At 45.4% G+C, this 19317-nt stretch overlaps 1 protein-coding gene across 6 annotated transcripts in view; it reads right to left on the bottom strand.

The window, feature by feature from the left end:
- The window catches only part of GTF2H1 (general transcription factor IIH subunit 1), a 482809-nt gene that overhangs the window by 132460 nt on the left and 331032 nt on the right, over positions 1-19317 (bottom strand). For all 6 annotated transcript variants that reach the window (XM_078681075.1, XM_078681072.1, XM_078681073.1 and 3 more), the window contains exon 13: positions 2459-2574. In XM_078681075.1, the coding sequence (XP_078537201.1) occupies positions 2459-2574 (116 nt within the window). The remainder of the gene's footprint in view (positions 1-2458; positions 2575-19317) is intronic.

The raw sequence follows: 19317 nt of genomic DNA, 5'->3' as shown, positions 1-19317 counted from the left end.
TAGCAGAGATCGTCACCACGCAGCTCCGCTACTATTTTGGGCTGGTTTCGGAGAAGTATGCCGGAGTAATGGCCTGTGGAAGGGAAGCTCAACTCAGAGCTCTACCCAGGCACGTCCTCCGCCATTACGTGCTTAGCCAAGCCCTTCAAGTCACTGTTAATGAGAAATTGTTTAAATGTTTATGATTCTGCTAATCTTTTCACTCCATGCCACCAAATGGATTTAACAAGCATTTGTTGATACCTTTGAGTAATAACAACAGGTTTCTGGTGTGGGACATTAACAGAAACGGGTATAATGCCTTGTGGTCTTCCTAGAGGCAATAAAATAAGCAAGAATGATGAAGACACATTGGGATAAAACGCTGAAGGGAATTAAAGTTCAGATTGGTGACTGTGTTAATTGTTTCAGGCTGCTGCTCCTCCTTGCTTTCGAGTCATTAACAAAAGTCAAAATGCTCTTTCATGTAGAACATTTATCCTTCTCTGCCTCCTTTGGTAACTTGGCTATAAACAGCTTGGTTGGAAGAGGAACCATTCTGGCTACTCTCCCTTGATGATGCCTTCCAGACCCTTGTAGCCTGAAACTTCAGATTCATCCTCCTTGTATCTCTGGTAGTTCAAATGCATCTCCAAGAATAAAGCAGCAGGACAACTTTTCCAGGTCTAGGACATGAAATGAAAGGTCTGACGAAATCATCTGAAGGATTTTCATGCGGAGTTTTGGCTACCAAGGTTGATTAGGAAAGTAGTGGCCAGGAGTCGGGAAACCGTGAGGGGTACTCAGGACCCGGACTAATGTGACAAGCAGCTCGATGGAGAAATAGGATCACAGTGAATTACATCCAAGGAGATCAGATCCTGTAGCATTCTATTCCTTGCACTACAGTGCATGGATACACGTGTTGCTTTGTCGGAAAGAAAAGACCTATTTCTAGGTCTGCACTTTTTTTATGCACTACTATGAGCCACTACAACTGGGTCCCTTCTACTAACTAGCCCACTGAAGGTCCAGGCTGGTCTAATCAGCACTCCCCTGACTAGGCATCCCTGCTTCGTTGTAACATGGACACAACAGGCAAGGAATTTCAACACCATTGCCCATGCTGTAACACTTCATACCCAATCTTCTCTCCGATCATACTGCATCTTAAGGGCCCCTTCTTCTACCCAAGACTCATTTGGAAGAAGCAATTTTGGATAGTTCATTGTAATAATCAACATATTTCAACCAAGCAGGAGCACAATGCACAGTGGCATCTGCTTAGGTCAATCAAATATTAGGAGATTCATATCAATTAATATTCTGTATTTTAATTAATTACTTTGCTAAACAGTGTAGGCCAGAATGCAAACACATATATGCGATATAAGCATTTATTTTTATTTCACACGGACAGCATACTGACAGAACCACCAAGTAAGCAGGTCATGTGCTCTTAAAGCACAGGCTTTCCATGTTGCCTGCCTTACCCTAACTTAGGGTGTAGCAACACACATTTTGTTTGGGAATATATGGGCTGATTTGTGCTAATTCTGTACTCACTAAAAAGTGAGAGCAAATGACAGCAGGTGAGCGAAAGTGCTTAAAAGGTCAATTTCCATGTATCCTCTATTAAATATGCATGTTTCAGCATATGCTTTTTAATGGTTCTGTGTGCTTGACATGCACAGTTTAAATGACAAGCATGAAGGGTTCATGTTTAATATACGTACTTTTAAAAAAGCATCTTCACAGAAATGTATATAACAAATATTCCACCAACGATGAAATCACTCACCTCAAACATGATATTCCGCACCAACCAATTACATATGCCCTTTTAATACCAACATCATTTGCTAATCATTAAAAAGTATCTAAAGTTTGCACTACATTTTATCTATCACCTACATGAGAGGACAGATTATGAATGGATAAATTGAACTTTTATTTGCTTCAAGCTCTTTTTGCAAACCACACAACTAAAAAGGTGAATAAGCTTCCCTTCACTATCAACGAGTACACTGTCCCAACAATTGATTATTCAAGTGTGCCACTTCCCTCTAAAACACTAGCCTGTGTTTTTGTCAGCAGAGTAAATGTCTGCGTAGGAAACACTCAACTGAATAATGAAACAGTACAGGAGGTCCAAAATTGGCCTCAACAGTTTAAACCCAAACAGACTATACTATGAACGGCAGACCGCTGTGTTGTTCTCTTACACTATATAGGAAAAAGTGTGTGACCAAAACTAAACGCAAACAAGTGATTCAATATTTGTGTGTAAATAATACATAAACTCAAGCTATAAAAGTGTTAATACGGTTGCAAAATTTAGAGAAACAACTGAGTGACTCAATAAGTCTTTCAATTAAAAAAAACATAGTGGGATCTCCTCCAGTACCTTGTTGATATTTTATTATTCTCCAGTACGGCAAGTGAATCATAGATTCAAGACTTAACAAAGTCACCTTACCTTTTCTTCTAGGAATGGAGTATTAACTGGAAAGCAGGACCAGAAGTGTCGAAGTAACTCTCCCACTGCTACATACAGATGTTTCAGTTCAGACTGAATGTCATTTGGGACCATTTCTGTAAAAAAAAATAAAAAAAAATGGGCCTTTAAACCAATGCCGCCTCACAACCCCATTAAAAAGTACATAGGGCATCCAAAGCAAAGAGCACTTAAAAGGACACCACTTTACTGGTTAGCTGTATTGGCTTACCTAATGGCAGCATGTTGGGTACGTCAATACCTCGTGGTAGAAACTATGCCACAGTCCAGAAAGAAATTAGACTGCAGAGCTAGCTAAACTGACAAATGGAATCGGTGTTCCAAATCCGCCTTCTGTGGAAAGTCAACCAAAACATACAGTGGGACAGAGAAGCTAGAGGCGAGTAGACTATATTTGGCAAGTAAAGCAAACTGGAACGAGAATCTTCATTTACTCTTCTACAGTGTTTTAGATTCTCAAACCTGATAGGTGATAAGTTTCAAACAGGAAAGACAGCAGGAAAAGCTGCACACGAGAAAACAAGCTTTAAGAAAAGTCATGGCACAGATGTGTTAGACCATGGTTTATCGGTCAAAATTTCACCTTGCAAAATGCCACAAATTATATATTTCCACTGTGGAGTGTACTGCAATGCCCCCTGGTAATTACTTACAATTATAAGAATCATTCCAGCAGGCAATTGAGACTTAAAAAATGGGTACTGGAACAAAAAAACGAACTGACGGAGCAATGCTATTTTACAGGTTCCCTGATCATGGTCCAAACTGAAGCTAAGAACATTCTGCGTTTCAATTAAAGTGGGTGAGGTTTGCAGAGGTTGTTTGAGGAATAGGATTTAGGAACAGAATAATGAGACACACAGTGTATTCTCTTTCTAAACCTGGTCCCACGCCTCTGACTGAAGGAAAGACTTCAGATGTATTGCAGGTATACATACACATAGATTCTGACACAGCTCAATTAGCAAGAGGTATGTTAGGCCATTTGCCGTTCTTGGGGACATTAAGATCCCACAAAGATGACAACATAGAATGGTGACTAAATCCATGGTTTTTAATCGATCAGAGTACGGTAAACTAGGCAAAAATTGTCAGGGACGTCTATTTCAAGGAAGACATATGATCAGAAACATGCCAGTCCAGAATATGGGAAACATATAAACTGGTAAATAGGTAACAGCTGATATGCATATTAACAGGGAAGGAGAAATAACTATATAAACAGAGAAAAGGAGAAGGATTTCCTCTATGTGGAAGGGTTTTAAGCTAGGGATTCAGATGAGAAGAGAAAGGCAAATATAAACCCAAAGAGAAATATTTAGATAACAAGTCACCAATGAGGCAAGAGCACAATACTTTAACACTCAGAGAGGACTATACAGGACCGGGAACAAGTCAGAGAAACTACTAGCTTGATGAACCAAAGAAGATAAGAGAATGGAAAATCTGTAAGAGACCGGGAGAAACCTAGGTACAGGGAGACCAAGAGTTGGCAGATGTTTTTGTAGATTATTTTAGCGCCACATATATCAAAACTTTCCTTTAGAATTGAGAAAATAAAAGGATTTTTATTCGACAATGTGGCACCACGACTGACAATAGAACAAAAGACTGAACTGGTGAAAGAGACCCACGGAAGAAGTAGAACAGGCAATAATAAAACTCCAACAGGCATGGCTCTAGGATCTAACATTCTACCTATTGAGTTCTAGCAGAATCACAAGACCAATTATGGATATGTTTATTGGAACCTGAGAAGAATCGGTGTTAACCAAAGACTTAAGAATAGTAAACATCCACATAAAGGGTAGACAGAACTCAGTTTGTCCTAACATCCAATCTCCCTATTGTCAGTCAATTTACTTTATTCAATACTTGTATAATAAGATCATAAAAGTACAAATGTGGAGAATAAAAGCATCCATCCTAATACAAAATTTTAGGAGATCAACTAAAAACATCCATTGAAAACATACAGTACATTCATGATTACTACGCAATCAGCTAGTGTTCCAGTGAAAAGATGAAAATATACAGTTTAAAAAAACAGCCATCCTAGTGCAAGACGTAGAAAAAAACCCAGTTAAAAACAACCATTAAAAACAAAGAAAACATACAGTTCATTCTTGGGTATTGTACAATCGGCTGGTCTTCCATGAAAGAGATAGGAAAGACACAATGGAATAAGAAACAAGGAGACCAGGCAGTGATTGTAAAAAATATATTTCTATGCAGTATTGTGTAAAATTATACTTATGCATGAGAGGCTGTATGAATCTTTTGCGGTGTTCTACATAAAACTTGCAAACGAAAACATTTAGCAAATTTGATTGAGTGGAAACACCATTACAGGGACAGAACAGGAGATCATGAATAGTGAAAATTCCCGAAGGATCAGAAACCCAAGTAAAAAAAAATCTGTGGCGTGGGTTTGTCACTGTAAGTACGTATGGGGGTGTCCCTTCCTGGGCAATCGGTCCTCCTAAACAGAATTTTACTGATGCTTTTAAACAGTTAGTTTTCAATCTTTTGTTTGCCCTTTGTTTGAGAAAATGGGTTTTGATCTCTCGCATTGAAAAGTTAGAGCAATAATTTGGCGAAACAAATAAATGCTCTAAACGAAGGGAGGAAAGACTATTTTTGATGTATCTAATCCATGGAATCCTGTGGACATGTTCCAGAGTGAAAAAGTCTTCTATTAACTTCTGGGTGAAGTATACAGATTCTCTTTTCCAAAAAGAATGCCATAAAATGATTGGAGCCACGCTAATTATATCATTAATGTATTGAACATCAATGTCTGCGTGACAAATACATTTCAACAACTTATGGGGTTGGCCTACTTGTTTTTTCCAGAAAGTGTCCTCCATGATCTGGAGAGCTGAGGAGTTAGAATAACCCCAGATGCCTGCACCACAAGTTGCTACCGAAACAGATTTGGCAGTGTAAACTTTTTTAACCATATCCATGGGTTTCGCGCCCTTTTTTTTTTTTAATGAAAGAGTATAGGGCAATAATGCTTTTTTCTAGCAATAAGCCCCTTGTGGTAATTATACTGGACCAAGTTAGTTGTCTGTCAAAGGTCACCCCTAGGTAAGAGAAGATGTCAGTTTGAGCTACTTTCAGGCCTTCTATATAAAAACTTGGAACCATCCTGTTCTTACGGTCAGTAGTTAAAATGAAGGACTCGTTGGTTTTTAGGTCTAAATTGCACATATAATTTATACTGACCTCTAATAACTTTTGTAGGACTAGCCCTGGCGATTAACACTGCATCATCTGTGTAAAGGAGAAATCGGGAGTGTACATTGTTAATCTTGGGAACATCTGGGGTTGAGCCTGACAGGGGAGCTTCAACCCCATTGGTATAGATGGAAAAAAGTAATGGAGCGAATACGCAACCCTGTCGGATGCCCCTGTTAATTGGAAACGACCTGGTGCAATCTCTTTGCCTCCCATAGCGGACACAGGCAGAGGCCGAAGAATAAAGTTGCCTTTTAAAGAGGATAATTGCCTCATCGATACCCATTTCTTTCATAATCCTCCATAGATGGTGATATGCAACGCAGTCAAATGCTGCAGATAAGTCCATAAAAGCCAAGTATAGCTTGCCCTGCTTGACTTGAGTATGCTTGGCAATTAACAGACTGAGGCATTGATCCTGGGTGCCCATCCCCTTTTTAAAATCATATTGGACAGGGATCAAGACGTCGGTGCCAGTGGCCCATTCCTCTAGTCTGTTCAATAAAACCGACCTATAAGCTTAGCAGTGCTATCCAAGAGTGATATTGGTCTATAGTTTTTGGCCTCTGATTTATCGCCTTTCTTGTGGATGGTGATTAAGATAGATTTCGTCCATGAGTCTGGAGGACCCACACTTGCGTCTGTATTAAAAACATTTGTCAACACTGGAACCCAAAGATCCAGGTGCTCAGTGAAAAAATCTACCCTAGTACCATCCGCGCCAAGGGCTCTATTGCTGGAGCAAAGCATAAGGGCCTCTCTTATCACATGATGATTAACAGTGAAGGGAGGTTTAGTAGGCGGGTGGGGGGCGGCGGGGATGGCTGCCCGATGTATAGTCACTCCCTCAGCTTTTGGGTCAAATATTAAGGAAAAGTATGCAACCCAAGATTCCTCATCCACGCGGCAATACAGACTCAGGCCAGTGGATGGTTTGAGGAAGGGAGCATTGATAACTCTCCAAAAGTCCCTGGCATTAGTTGTGATGGCGGCTAGGTGCAATTGTTCCCATGCTTCTTCCTTTAGGGTTTTAATTCTGTTCTTCCTGGCCTCTTTATACCGGAGACCGAGAAGCTTGACTAATTCCACGTCTCTGGGCTTAGCTCCAAGAGCCTGATGTAAAGCTGATAGGGACTTAGCACAAGCTTGATCAAACCATGTAGGGCATGATGATTTGCCGGTAGGATTTTTTCTAATTAGGAGGTATTTAATATCGGACAATATCTGTTCAAAGGCTGTGGTTACCTTGGTAGGATCAGATTCCGGTTCTAGGCAGGTCATAATGTCGTTTTGCCTATTTGCAACCCCGACAGGAACGATGTATGCTTTGTAGCCCATTTGAGGATAATCCCATTATTCTGTACTATCGTGGGTTTAACATGCCTCTCCTGCTCCGAATGGATTTCTACGCATTCCAGCTTACTGATAATGGCAGCGTGATCATTAAAGGTAAGAGACTTAATTTTAACATTGCAAATGAATTTTTTTAAGAGGGTCCGAAATTAATAATCTAGAGATGAGCCATGGGTAGATATGCCAAATGTGTTTTGTAGCATACCTGAGCTTTAGTCAATAGGATTCTGAATCTCTAGATTATTAAATGACAATGAATTTATTCAGAACATCTCCATAGGGGTTAGGGTGAAGTGTAATAACGGCTCACCATCCTCTTCGGTTATGCCACATGCTACTAAATTTGAAAAATGACAACAGTGTACATTAAGATCACCCACCCATACCATAGGATATTCAGGATCTGTTTTAGAGTATTAAAAAGTAAATTAATTTCCCCTTCCAACTGGTCAACAACCTTCTCATATTGCAGGTTTAGTTATTTTTGTAGGAATTTATTAAGAGGACTGTGTTACCACCTGGGCCTTTTAAATGTAGAAGGTGATAGTAAGGGGAAACATTATATGACAAAACTTACAGACTTAAGGTGTTTTTTTCACAAGGTAAGGGTCCCTCCCCTGGCACTACCGGATTTAGACAGAAGGGCGGCGGTGTGGAAACAGCGGTAACCATCTAGATTAATTGGCCCGGTTTGCCATGTTTCTCAAAGTCTGTTAATGAATTAAATCGGTAGAGGGTAGGAAAGGTGATAAAGCGTTGTCCCGCAGTAAGAGATTGGGGCTCAGGAATGGGGAGACAGAGGGGCCACCGGATCTTGTCCCCAGGGACTGGTCCTGACCACTTTGTAAAAAAAAAGCCCAGCGGTAGCAAAAACATTTGGGTGTGCATTAATGGCCCTGTCGGAAGTCAATTAAAAAGTTGCTGAAACAGTTGGTGCGAGTTGAATTTGACCACCAACCAGCCCCCCCTCGCACCCCCCCAATTAATTTCTTTGAGTTCCCCCATCCAGCCCACCCTTCTTTCCATCAGGATTTGGGAGAGTATCTTCCCTTGCTCCCCCCACGTGTTCACTAAACCAATAACATGCTATGGACATCAATTGGTCTGGGATTTCCTTTTGAGTACTATGTAATATGGGAACATTTGCCAGAATTACAAGACAAGGACAAGCTGCTAGAGGAAGGGCCAGTCTCGTATGGCAGTCTATTACGTCCCCTCTTTTCGAGACATTCTCTCCATCAGGTCTAGTTGGTGGCAATATCAGACCCTTGGATGTCCCCTGGAACTCTGAGCCGTTAAGTTTGACAAAAGCTGTTTAAAGGGGCAAGTGACTGAATCGCTGCGTTGGAGGTTGGACAAACCCTTGCTGTCATACCTCCTTAGTGAGAACATTTAGGCCCTCCGCTATTGCCCACTCTCGTTGAGCCCAGGTTAACCATACAATTGGGGGAGGGGGGCACGTGGATGAAGCAGTTGGATTATTAAGGGGTGTTGTCTCTGCTACCTGGGCCAATGAATTGGAATGTGTTGGGCCTTCCCCTGCTGAACAGAGAGTTGCTACATTGGCCTTGATTCTGGTTAGTCTGTTTAGGAACGGTTTAAAATCAGAACATCCAAGATAGGCAGAGAGGTCATAATGGGATCTTGAACAGCAGCAGAAGATGGCTTGGTTAAGCCCCATGCCTTTTTTCCTGTGTGGGTGGTTCTGAGGGTACATGGGGTGAAAGTACTATGCTTTCTGTGTGGGGAAAATCATATTTGAGCGAGTAGTAGCGGGTTTTGATATGGGTTTAAAGTGTCAGCTACAGATACCAATAGAGTCTTGCTAGATAAAGGCTCACTTGATTGGCAGGGGACCTCCAAATCCCCCATGGAGAGTCCCTGCTCAACAGTTTCAATATCCTTATCCAGTGCATCGGTAACCCTTAGTAAAAAGGAGTCTAAAGTATTAGTAGGCTCACTTCCGAGTGTAGCTGTATTTTCGGCATCTGCAGGCAGAAAGCTGGGCCACCTTGGCAGCTGGAATCACACACGTTAGAGGGGGGGGGGCTCAGTCCAGCCCCCTCCCGGCATGGGAGGGCATGCCCTTGGCCTGTGCATGTCCTGCTCCGCGGGTTGACATTGCGCTTATGAGCACGTTAGGCATGCGCAGGGGACGATGGGAGGTGCAGTCCCCAGCCGATCCTGCATGGCCTCCCACATAGCAAACAGTGGTCAGGTGGCAGTGGGTCGACATTGTGCTTATGAGCGCGTTAGGAGTGTGCAGGGGACGATGGGGGTTGCAGTCCCCAGCAGAACCTCCACGATCCTGCACGGCCTCCCCCACAGAAAACAGCGGTCCGTTGGCGGTCTACGTTGGATGCATTAACTTTTAATCCAGTCATTTCAATTTAATTAACAATAACACATTCTTGGCATGAATCTTCCATGGAATTGAAGATCAGGATATCCACTTGCAAATGAAATTCAGTCCAACCAAATACATTTCGGGTCAAAAGAACCCTTCATCAGGGGTATTCAAAATAAGAAAACAAGTTACTTACCTGTAACTACGGTTATCCAGTATTGGTATCTTTTATAGATTCACATGCCTGAATCATTCCCCGTCGTCGAGGCGGGAGTCCCACGGTAAAAATATATACAATAGCAGTGCCTAAAAATTTCTTGTAGTAGGCTGGAAAAGCCTAAAGGCCTAACTAAGCCCAAAACGTAGCAGCCTATCTACATCATTGTGTAAAAAGACCTGAAATAGTAGCCTCAGCCAATCAGCTGTCCTCACCCTCTAGAACTTTCCCAGCTCAGGCAGTTCTCCTCAGATTTTCCCAGCACAAGTGAGAATAAGTATCCATAAAACAGAACTGCCGTGCCGGGGAGGAGGGTGGGTGAATGTGAATCTATTAAAGATACCAATACTGGATAACCGTAGTTACAGGTAAGTAACTTGTTTTCTTATCCAGGATTGGGGTCGCTTTCATAGATTCACATGCCTGAATCAGAGTAGCAAAGAGTGACATCATGTCTGTCGTTAGAGGAAGGTGGGAGACAAAATAAATCATATACACCCCCACACAACCAGGAAGTTAATAGAGCACAAACTCGTTAACATAACATATGCATCAAAACCTTCATAAGTACATTACAGATAGGACAGCGTTTGAAAATGCTAAAACATCATAATGAAAAACATATGCTTAAAACAGTCAAAGGAAGAATAAAAGACTATAAAAAGTTTAACCTTAGTGAAGAAGATGCTGCAGCACCGCTTCTCCAACTGCTGTATCATCATGAACTGCCGACTGCAGACAGTAGTGCTTGGTAAAAGTGTGCACACTTTTCCACGTAGCAGCTCGGCAAATGTTCTCCAGCGTCACTCCAGCGAAAAGGGCCGTTGACGCTGACATTGTTCTGGTGGAATGCGCTTTGACCTTTCTTGTTAAAGGTTTGGTGGCTTTGTCATGACAGAAGATAATCGTAGAAGACAACCATCTAGCTATAGTTGCCTTCGTTACAGCTTGACCCAAGGTGGCTTGACCATAAGCAACAAAAAATTGATTAGATTTGCGGATGTCCTTTGTTTTTTGAAGATAAAACTTCAGGCACCGTTTCACATCCAGAGACTGTAAAACCTTCTCCGCCGGAGTTTTAGGATCCGGGAAAAAAGTTTTGAGCTTCACCGGTTGATTGATGTGGAATTGAGTCGGTACTTTTGGAATGAATCTTGGGTTGGTTCGAAGCGTCACAAAGTCTTTAGAGAATTGTAAGAAAGGCTGTGCAATAGTGAAGGCCTGTATATCACTAACTCTGCGGGCTGAAGTGAGAGCCAGTAAGATAGCCGCTTTCCAAGTTAGAAACTTTAGCTCCGCCTTGTGAATAGGTTCAAAAGGCCTTTTTAGAAGTTGAGAAAGCACAATATTAAGATCCCACTCAGGAGGAGGAGGACGAACTGGTGGAAAAGCTCGGAATAGCCCCTTAAGGAATTGTTTGATCAAAGATGATGAACATAAGGATGGTTTGTTGGAACTCTTCCTGAACCTGGATATCGCCGCTAGATGCACCTTAATGGACGAAAAAACTAGTCCAGCCCTAGCTAAAGACAGTAGATAAGGAAGGATGGCTTCAGGAGGAGCTTGAAGTGGATGAACATTATTTTCCCCACACCATGAACAGAATCGTTTCCACTTAAAACGATATGTCTTGATGGTACTTTGCGCACAGGCTTGTGATAAGATCGCCCTGCAGTCTGAGGAGATGTTAAGATCCTTGAACTCTAGGAAGTCAGGAGCCAAGTGTGCAACTGCAGTGATTGAGGATCCGGGTGTTGGATCTGGCCTCCCTCTCTTGTTAACATTGACACTGTCGGTTTGAGACGAAGTGGAGGCTGCTGAGAGAGCAGAAGGAGCTCCTGAAACCAAAACTGCCTTGGCCAACGGGGAGCAATTAGGATGAGAGTGCAACGTTCCCTCTTCATCTTTTGCAGTACTTTCGGAATGAGCGGAATCAGAGGATAAGCGTAGCAAATATTCCGGACCATCTCATCAAAAGGGCATTTCCCCTTGACCCCTGTTGAGGAAACCTGCTGGCATAAAACAGGCATTTGCTGTTCTGCTGCGTGGCGAACAAATCCAGCGTTGGTGTTCCCCGTGTTTGAAAGATCCTCTCTACTTGATGTTGTTTGAGCTCCCATTCGTGACAGCCCGTGAAAGCTCTGTTGAGGTTGTCGGCTGGAGAGTTCTGGACGCCTTGTACATGTTCTGCTCTGAGAGATATGCCGTGGCGTAGGGCCCATTCCCACATCTCTTGAGCCTCCAGCGACAGGGTGAGAAATTTCGTTCCTCCCTGTTTGTTGATATAGTACATGCTGGTGGTATTGTCCGTACGCACCAGCACGGACGAATTCGCAATCCTTGGAAGGAAGGCTTGCAGGGACAGAAAAATGGCCCTCAGCTCTAGGCTGTTGATGTGTTTCTGCCGGTACTGACGAGACCAACGTCCCTGGATCTGAAGGTCCTGAAGGTGACCTCCCCAACCTTCCATGGAAGCGTCCGTAGTTAGGGTGAACTCTGGAATGTCTTGGAGAAAAGTGAGGCCCGGTGACAAATTGTGCGCCTTTGACCACCAAAGAAGGGCTTGCTTCATCTTGGTAGTTACTTTGATGTGGTCATCGAACGATCCGCCGACTTGCCTCCACTGGCGAAGTAATTCCTCCTGTAGCGGCCTCATTCTGAGTCTCGCCATAGGGATGAGGCTGATTGCAGAGGAGCACATCCCTAGTAGGGAAGCAAATGTTCGAACTGAAAGTGACCTTCTTGCAAATATTTGTTTTGCTAGCTTTAAGAGTTTGTTTTGCCGCTCCCGAGTCAAGAACGCCTTGCACTGGCATGTGTTCAACACCGCTCCCAGAAAGGTCAACTCCTGGCGAGGTTGAAGCTGAGATTTGGTTGAATTAAGGGTCAGTCCCAGATTTGAGAAGAGGGAGAGGGACCGCTTCCCTTGTAGAGTTTCTCGATGGTCCTTTTAATAGCCAGTCGTCGAGGTATGGGAAAACCTGTATTCCCTGTGACCTCAGCATGGCTGCCACCGGGGCTAAACATTTGGTGAAGATTCTGGGGGCCGATTTGAGGACGAATGGAAGCACTTTGAATTGAAAGTGGACGCCAGCCACTGCAAACCTTAGGTATTTGCGGTGTTTTGGGTGAATAGGGATGTGGAAGTAGGCGTCTTGCAGATACAGAGAAGCCATAAAGTCCCCTTTGTTGAGACACTTCAGAATGTCCGTCAACGTTACCATGCGAAAACTCTGTTTCTTTAGATATTTGTTGAGTTTGCGCAGATCTAGTATTGGATGCCACTCTTCTGAATTTTTCTCTACGAGGAAGCAGCGAGAATAAAATCCTTTCCCTTTCTGAGAAGGAGGAACTCGTTCTATCGCATTCTTGTGTAGCATCTTTAAGGCCTCTTTGAAGAGTAAGTGAAGACGAGGGGGACCCCTGGGCGGCGCGGTTGGTGGCTTCTGCAAAAACTCCAGAGTGTGTCCATTCCTGACAAGATCCAGGACCCACTGATCCGAAGGTATTGTCCGCCATTGTTGGTAAAAGGCGGAAATTTTGGCACCCACGGGAAGGGGAGGATGAATGGCTGACGTCCAGCAAAGATCATTGGCGCTTGTTGGAATCACGCCCTTGATTGTTTGAGCGCCGTTTCCCTCCTTGACGAGAGAAAGAACCAGAGGCAGGCTGTTTGTAAGATGATTGATAGTACAGTTGTTTGTACTGATACTGGTACTGGCGATTTTGTTGGTTGGAATAGTTTCCTCTGGAGGAGTAACCACGGCCTCTTGCTCCTGTAAAGGATCCCCTCTTGTATTGCAGGGTACCCAGGGATTTAGCTGTGTCCGTATCTGTCTTTATTGCAAGCAAAGCCTCATCGATGTGTTTTCCAAAAAGGGAATCCCCATCTTACGCCATGTCCAAGATTTTTGTTTGGACCTCAGGCCTGAAGGTGGTAGCCCTGAGCCAACCTTGACGCCTGAGGACTGCTGCTCCCGCCAATTGCCTGAAGTTGGTGTTTGAAATATCAAGGGCGCAATCAATGATTTCCGAAGCTGCCCTTTCTCTCTTCAGTACGATCCTGCGAACCTCTTGCTGACTATCCTCAGGGATCAAATCAAGGAACTCAGACATATCGGACCACATCTGTCTATCATAACGGGCCAAGATAGCCAACGAATTAGCTGCCTTAATGGAGGCTGCTGCATTTGCAGAGAACTTCTTCCCAATGGCATCCAGTCTCCTGCCTTCCTTGTCAGGTGGCGTTGAAATGGGAGTAGAAGGATTCTTGGACCTCTGCTGTGCAGCCTGGGATATAACAGAGTCTGGTCGAGGGTGACCTATTAAGCAAGATGGAGTATCCGATGGAGCTCGATACTTTTTCTCTATTCTTGGAAGGACTGCAGGAATGGAAGCGGGCGTTTTCATGATGTTGAGGCCCTCCTTCCATATAAAATCAATAATGGGGATAGCTCTGGTAACTGCGATATCCCTCTTTAAAGTCATGCAAAAAGCAGTCAGACTGCTCAACTGTGACGGACAATTCAAATCTATTAGCAGCACGCTGCATAATATTATGAAATCCGCCAATATCCTCAGGTGGCGAGACTGACAGGCGTGGCGCAGGCGGTGAAGGCATAGGAATGACATAATCCTCCCACGGATCAATAGGTGTATTATCTGGCAATTCGCCCTCTTCCCTGCCATCATCCTCATCATTATTAAAAAAAATTATTATTACATTTGTTTATAAAGCGCGTAGTCACCCGTAGGTATCCCAGCGCTAAGATCCTTGCACCTGTGAGTCAGAGGGGGCAAAGAGAGAGGGGGGGGGGACAGAATTAAGGGGGGTCAGAATTAAGGGAAGAGATGGGTTTTCAACCGCTTCCTGAATCGTAAATAATTTGATTCTGTTCTCAGGTCGCGGGGAAGAGCGTTCCAAAGGCGTGCGGTGTGGACCGAGAAGCGCCTTCCACCCGAACGAGCCTTCTTGACTCTGGGGATGATAATAAGACACTCTTGATCAGATCGGAGGGATCTTGGGGCTTTATATGGTCTGATGAATTTTCTTAAAATAGGGGGGCCTTTGTTTTGAAGCAGTTTATGGGCCAGGCAAAGGGCCTTGAACTTCACTCGCTCTCTCACAGGGAGCCAATGGAGAAGCTTCAAGGCTGGTTTGGCCGAAGCTCTGGCAGGAGTATTGGTGAGGATTCAGGCAGCGGCGTTTTGGATCCTTTGAAGCTTGTTCAAAGTTGCCTCAGGAGCGCCTAGGTAGATGGAGTTACTGTAATCTAGCCTAGATATTATCAGGCCTTGGATTAACAGTTTTTGAGAGGTGGGAGGAAGTAGGGGCAAAATCTTTCTCATTGACTTGAGAAGCCCAAAGCATGTCCCGGCTACTTTTTTTGCTTGTGTGGTGAATGACAGATCGGTTTCGAGCCACACACCCAGGCTTTTTACCTCGGGTTTCGGGTCTGGGGGGGGGGCCAGGCAGGGTGGCCAGATGTTCTGTGGGAGGGAGAGCCCTTTCTGACCAAGGAGGAGAATGTCAGTCTTTGAGCCGTTCAGTTTTAAAGCTGAGCTATTCATCCAACCTTGTATCTGCGTCAGACAGTTGTATAAGTCCGCAGGTTGTTGACTTGGGTGAGATAAGGACACCACTAATTGTGTGTCATCAGCATAGCTGACGATACTCACTCCGAACGGGTTGACAACCTCCTCCAATGGGGACATGTAGATATTGAATAATGTAGGGCTCAGAGAGGAGCCCTGAGGCACGCCACATTGGAGGGGTGTTTCGGAGGAGCAGGTGTTATTCTCCCAGATCTGAAAGGAGCGTTGGCCCAGAAAAGACGAGAGCCAAGACAGTGTGGTACCTTCCACACCGACCCTCCTAAGCCGATGGATAAGGAGCTGGTGGTTGACGGTGTCGAAGGCCGCACTAAGGTCGAGGAGGATCACTGCCACTGATCCTCCCGCGTCTAAAAGTGCTCTGGCCTCCTCCACCGCCGCAAGGAGGGCGATGTCAGTGCCCTGCCCTGGGCGGAAACCTGTCTGCGAGCTTTTGAGCCGATTATTGGTTTCCAGAAATTGTGATAGTTTCCCATTCACAAGTTTTTCGGCAATCTTGCTAGTCCCAGGGAGAAGAGAAATTGGCCTGTAGTTGGCCAGGTCCACAGGGTCCAAAGATGGTTTCTTTAATAGCGCCTTGACGACTGCCGCCTTCCAACTAGAGGGAACGACTCCCTGTTGCAATGAAGCGTTGATAAGATGGGTAAGGGGGGGAACGATAATGGGTGCTACTTTCTTGAGGATACGTAGCGGAGCGGGGTCCCTGGGAGATCCGCTTTTGATGATATTTAGCGTGCTTTCAACCTCTTCGGCGGTCACTTGTCCCCAAGAGGATAAACAGGGGGAGGTAGGAGTGTTGAGGATCTCTTTTTCCTCGCTCGAATTTGTGATTGGAATCGAGTCGAGGATTTTCTGGATCTTCTCTTTGAAAAAGCTAGCTAACTGATGGCATTTTTCCTCATCTGCCTTGAGGTCTGGTGGGTTTCTCGGTCCGGGGTCTGGAACCTTAAGGAGTTCTTTTAAGATACTAAAAGACTCTTTGCTGGAGCAAGCAGAATTTTCTATTCTTTCTTGAAAGAATATACTTTTTGTCTTGCGTAGGGCAGTCTTATAAGTTTTTAAAGAGGTGAGGTAGGCGTCCTTCTTTACATTAGACTTAGACTTATACCTCCTCCAGGAACGTTCTGTTCTCTTGCATTCTTGTCGCAGAGACTTAAGCTCTAGGGTGTACCAAGGAGCGGGGGTCACTCGTTTGGTATGTTTGAGAGTGGCGGTTTTAGGGAGGAGTTTGTGTCTAAAGAAGATGTGACCCAAGAGTTGAACTGTTCATCGGCAATGACAGGATCGGTGGAGAGGGCAGGGATAGAGTCTGAAAGAATGGTGGCCCATTCAGCTGGTACAAGCTTGTGCCAACGTCGGTCGGTAACCTTAATTTTGGCGGTTTGAGGGGGTACTATGGGAAAATCCCAGGAGATAGGGATTAGGAAGTGATCTGTCCATGGAAGTGGAAGGGGGGGACAGGTGGTAATACCCGCGATGTTAGTAAGGACGGGGTCCAGGAGGTGTCCCTTGTCGTGGGTGGGTTTGTTATTGACCAGCCGGATGTTAAATGACATAAGGTCCAGAAGGAGGTCGGATACTGTCATATCTGTGGGGTCTGTGAAGTGAAGATTGAGATCGCCCACGATGAGGAAATTAGGGGCGGAGGAAGCTAATTGTGACACCATGTCAGTGAAAGCATTAAGGAATTTCCCTGGTGTACCCGGAGGACGGTAAATTAACAATCCCGACAGGGAATGTACCGGGGAGGTTTGAATGGCAAAATGGCAGCTTTCGCAATCTTCAATGTTGGCGTTGCTGATTCTACAGACAAGGTGTTCTCTGTAGATTATTGCCAACCCCCCTCCTCTCCCTCTGGGTCTGTGCAGAGCTTGAATAAGATAGCCTGGGGGTAGGGCGATGACAATGTCAGAGTCTGAGCTAGCAGAGAGCCAGGTTTCTGAGAGGAACAGTACGTCCAGACCATGATCCTGTATCAGCAGGTTGGTTTCATGCGCATGCCTGGGGAGGGAGCGGCAGTTAAGAAGGCCTATCTGTAGTCCAGGCTTACCAGGGGTCTGACTAACTGGGTTACAGCGTGTACAGTTGAGAAAGGGTTTACCTTCACCGTGGATATAGCGACACTCCTGATTTTTTTCCGGGTGAAGAGCCCGGAGCATGTCACTCGTGTACACCAAACGGTTGTGAGATGAATCCAGCAGCGTCCCTGGGCCTGGGTCCGGCCGGGCCTGGGTCCGGCCGGGCCCGGACGGGCCCAGACGGGCTTGCCTTAGGCGCGCCTTCGGCGCGCAAACGGCGCGCAAACGGCGCGCCCGCCCGCTGCGCGTCCGGTGCAGGCACATACTTTTATGAGGATAGGTGGGGGGGGGCGTGGCCTATCGGCACGCCGGCAATGGCGCTGTGGTTTCTGGGCGTTGGCTGACAGCGCGAGGGCAGCTGTGCTAGGAGTTTTGGACCGGGTCCAGTGAAAATAATGTGAGTAGTGCTCTTAAAATCAGCAAACTATACACAAATACAAACAGTTTTTAAAAATGCAATCTTGTCTCGCTCCCGGCTTTCCGCCTCAGGAGTGCAAAGGTTCTGGCAGGCAGCGCTTCAGAACAGCGGTTAAGTACCTGTTCTGAGGGGGGGCGTGGCCTATCGGCACGCCAGCAATGGCGCTGTGGTTTCTGGGCGTTGGCTGACAGCGCGAGGGCAGCTGTGCTAGGAGTTTTGGACCGGGTCCAGTGAAAATAATGTGAGTAGTGCTCTTAAAATCAGCAAACTATACACAAATACAAACAGTTTTTAAAAATGCAATCTTGTCTCGCTCCCGGCTTTCCGCCTCAGGAGTGCAAAGGTTCTGGCAGGCAGCGCTTCAGAACAGCGGTTAAGTACCTGTTCTGAGGGGGGGGGCGTGGCCTATCGGCACGCCGGCAATGGCGCTGTGGTTTCTGGGCGTTGGCTGACAGCGCGAGGGCAGCTGTGCTAGGAGTTTTGGACCGGGTCCAGTGAAAATAATGTGAGTAGTGCTCTTAAAATCAGCAAACTATACACAAATACAAACAGTTTTTAAAAATGCAATCTTGTCTCGCTCCCGGCTTTCCGCCTCAGGAGTGCAAAGGTTCTGGCAGACAGCGCTTCAGAACAGCGGTTAAGTCATCATGAGAAGAGGTATCCGTGTCATCTTGGGGTGCAGGGCCAGTATCCTGTCTCGGTGACAATGATGTTCGCGGTGACGGAGGCCTTGGCACGTCAACTGGGGTAGGCGGCACAGAAGGTGCAGCTGAAGTTGGAGGAAATCTCTGGCGATAGTCTGCCAACATAGCTTGTAAATCCTGAATTAAAGTAGATGGCAGATGACTAGTGTCCTCAGATCGAGGAGGTCTGGTATGGGGCGACTGATATGGCGTTGACAATTCTTCATGCGCATAATGCCCTTGGTCCTCATCCTCATTGTCCTCCTGATATTTGATATTTAATTGAGAAGGGTGACGGGCAATCCCAAAAGGACCCTCATCCTCCTCACCTTCATCTGAATATTCTCCACATATGTCTCCAAAAGGTGTGATGGTAAGAGTGGAGAAATGTGAGAGTAATCTCGCCTCTGATACGTTTTAATTTGGAAATGCGTATATTGGACCCTCGTCGGAGGTGAACTGGGCAACAGAAGAGCAGATGCCACTGCTGTCGTAGTAGTCAATGACGATGAACCCATTGTTATTGGGAGTATCGCCGACGGGACTGTCGACGGCTTGTCCGTTGATGGAACTGTTGTCGATGGCAATGATTTTGCCGTCGACGGGGTCGTCAAGTCGACGAACCCTTCGTCGACGAGGTCGTCGATGGCGTCTTAGTCGACGAGCCCTTCGTCGACGAGGGCGTCGATGGTGTCTTCGTCGACGAGTCCTTCGTCGACGGTGTCTCCGTCGACGAGTCCTTCGTCGACGAGACCGTCGATGGTTTCTTAGTCGACGAGTCTTTCGTCGACGAGATCGTCGTTGGTGTCTTCGTCGAGGAGACCTTCGTCGACGGACCGGAAGCTTTAGTCGGGGCCTACGTCGACGA

Source organism: Lissotriton helveticus, chromosome 3_1 (genome assembly GCF_964261635.1).
Source record: "Lissotriton helveticus chromosome 3_1, aLisHel1.1, whole genome shotgun sequence".
Classification (NCBI taxonomy): domain Eukaryota; kingdom Metazoa; phylum Chordata; class Amphibia; order Caudata; family Salamandridae; genus Lissotriton; species Lissotriton helveticus.
This window is presented reverse-complemented; position numbering and strand designations above follow the sequence as displayed.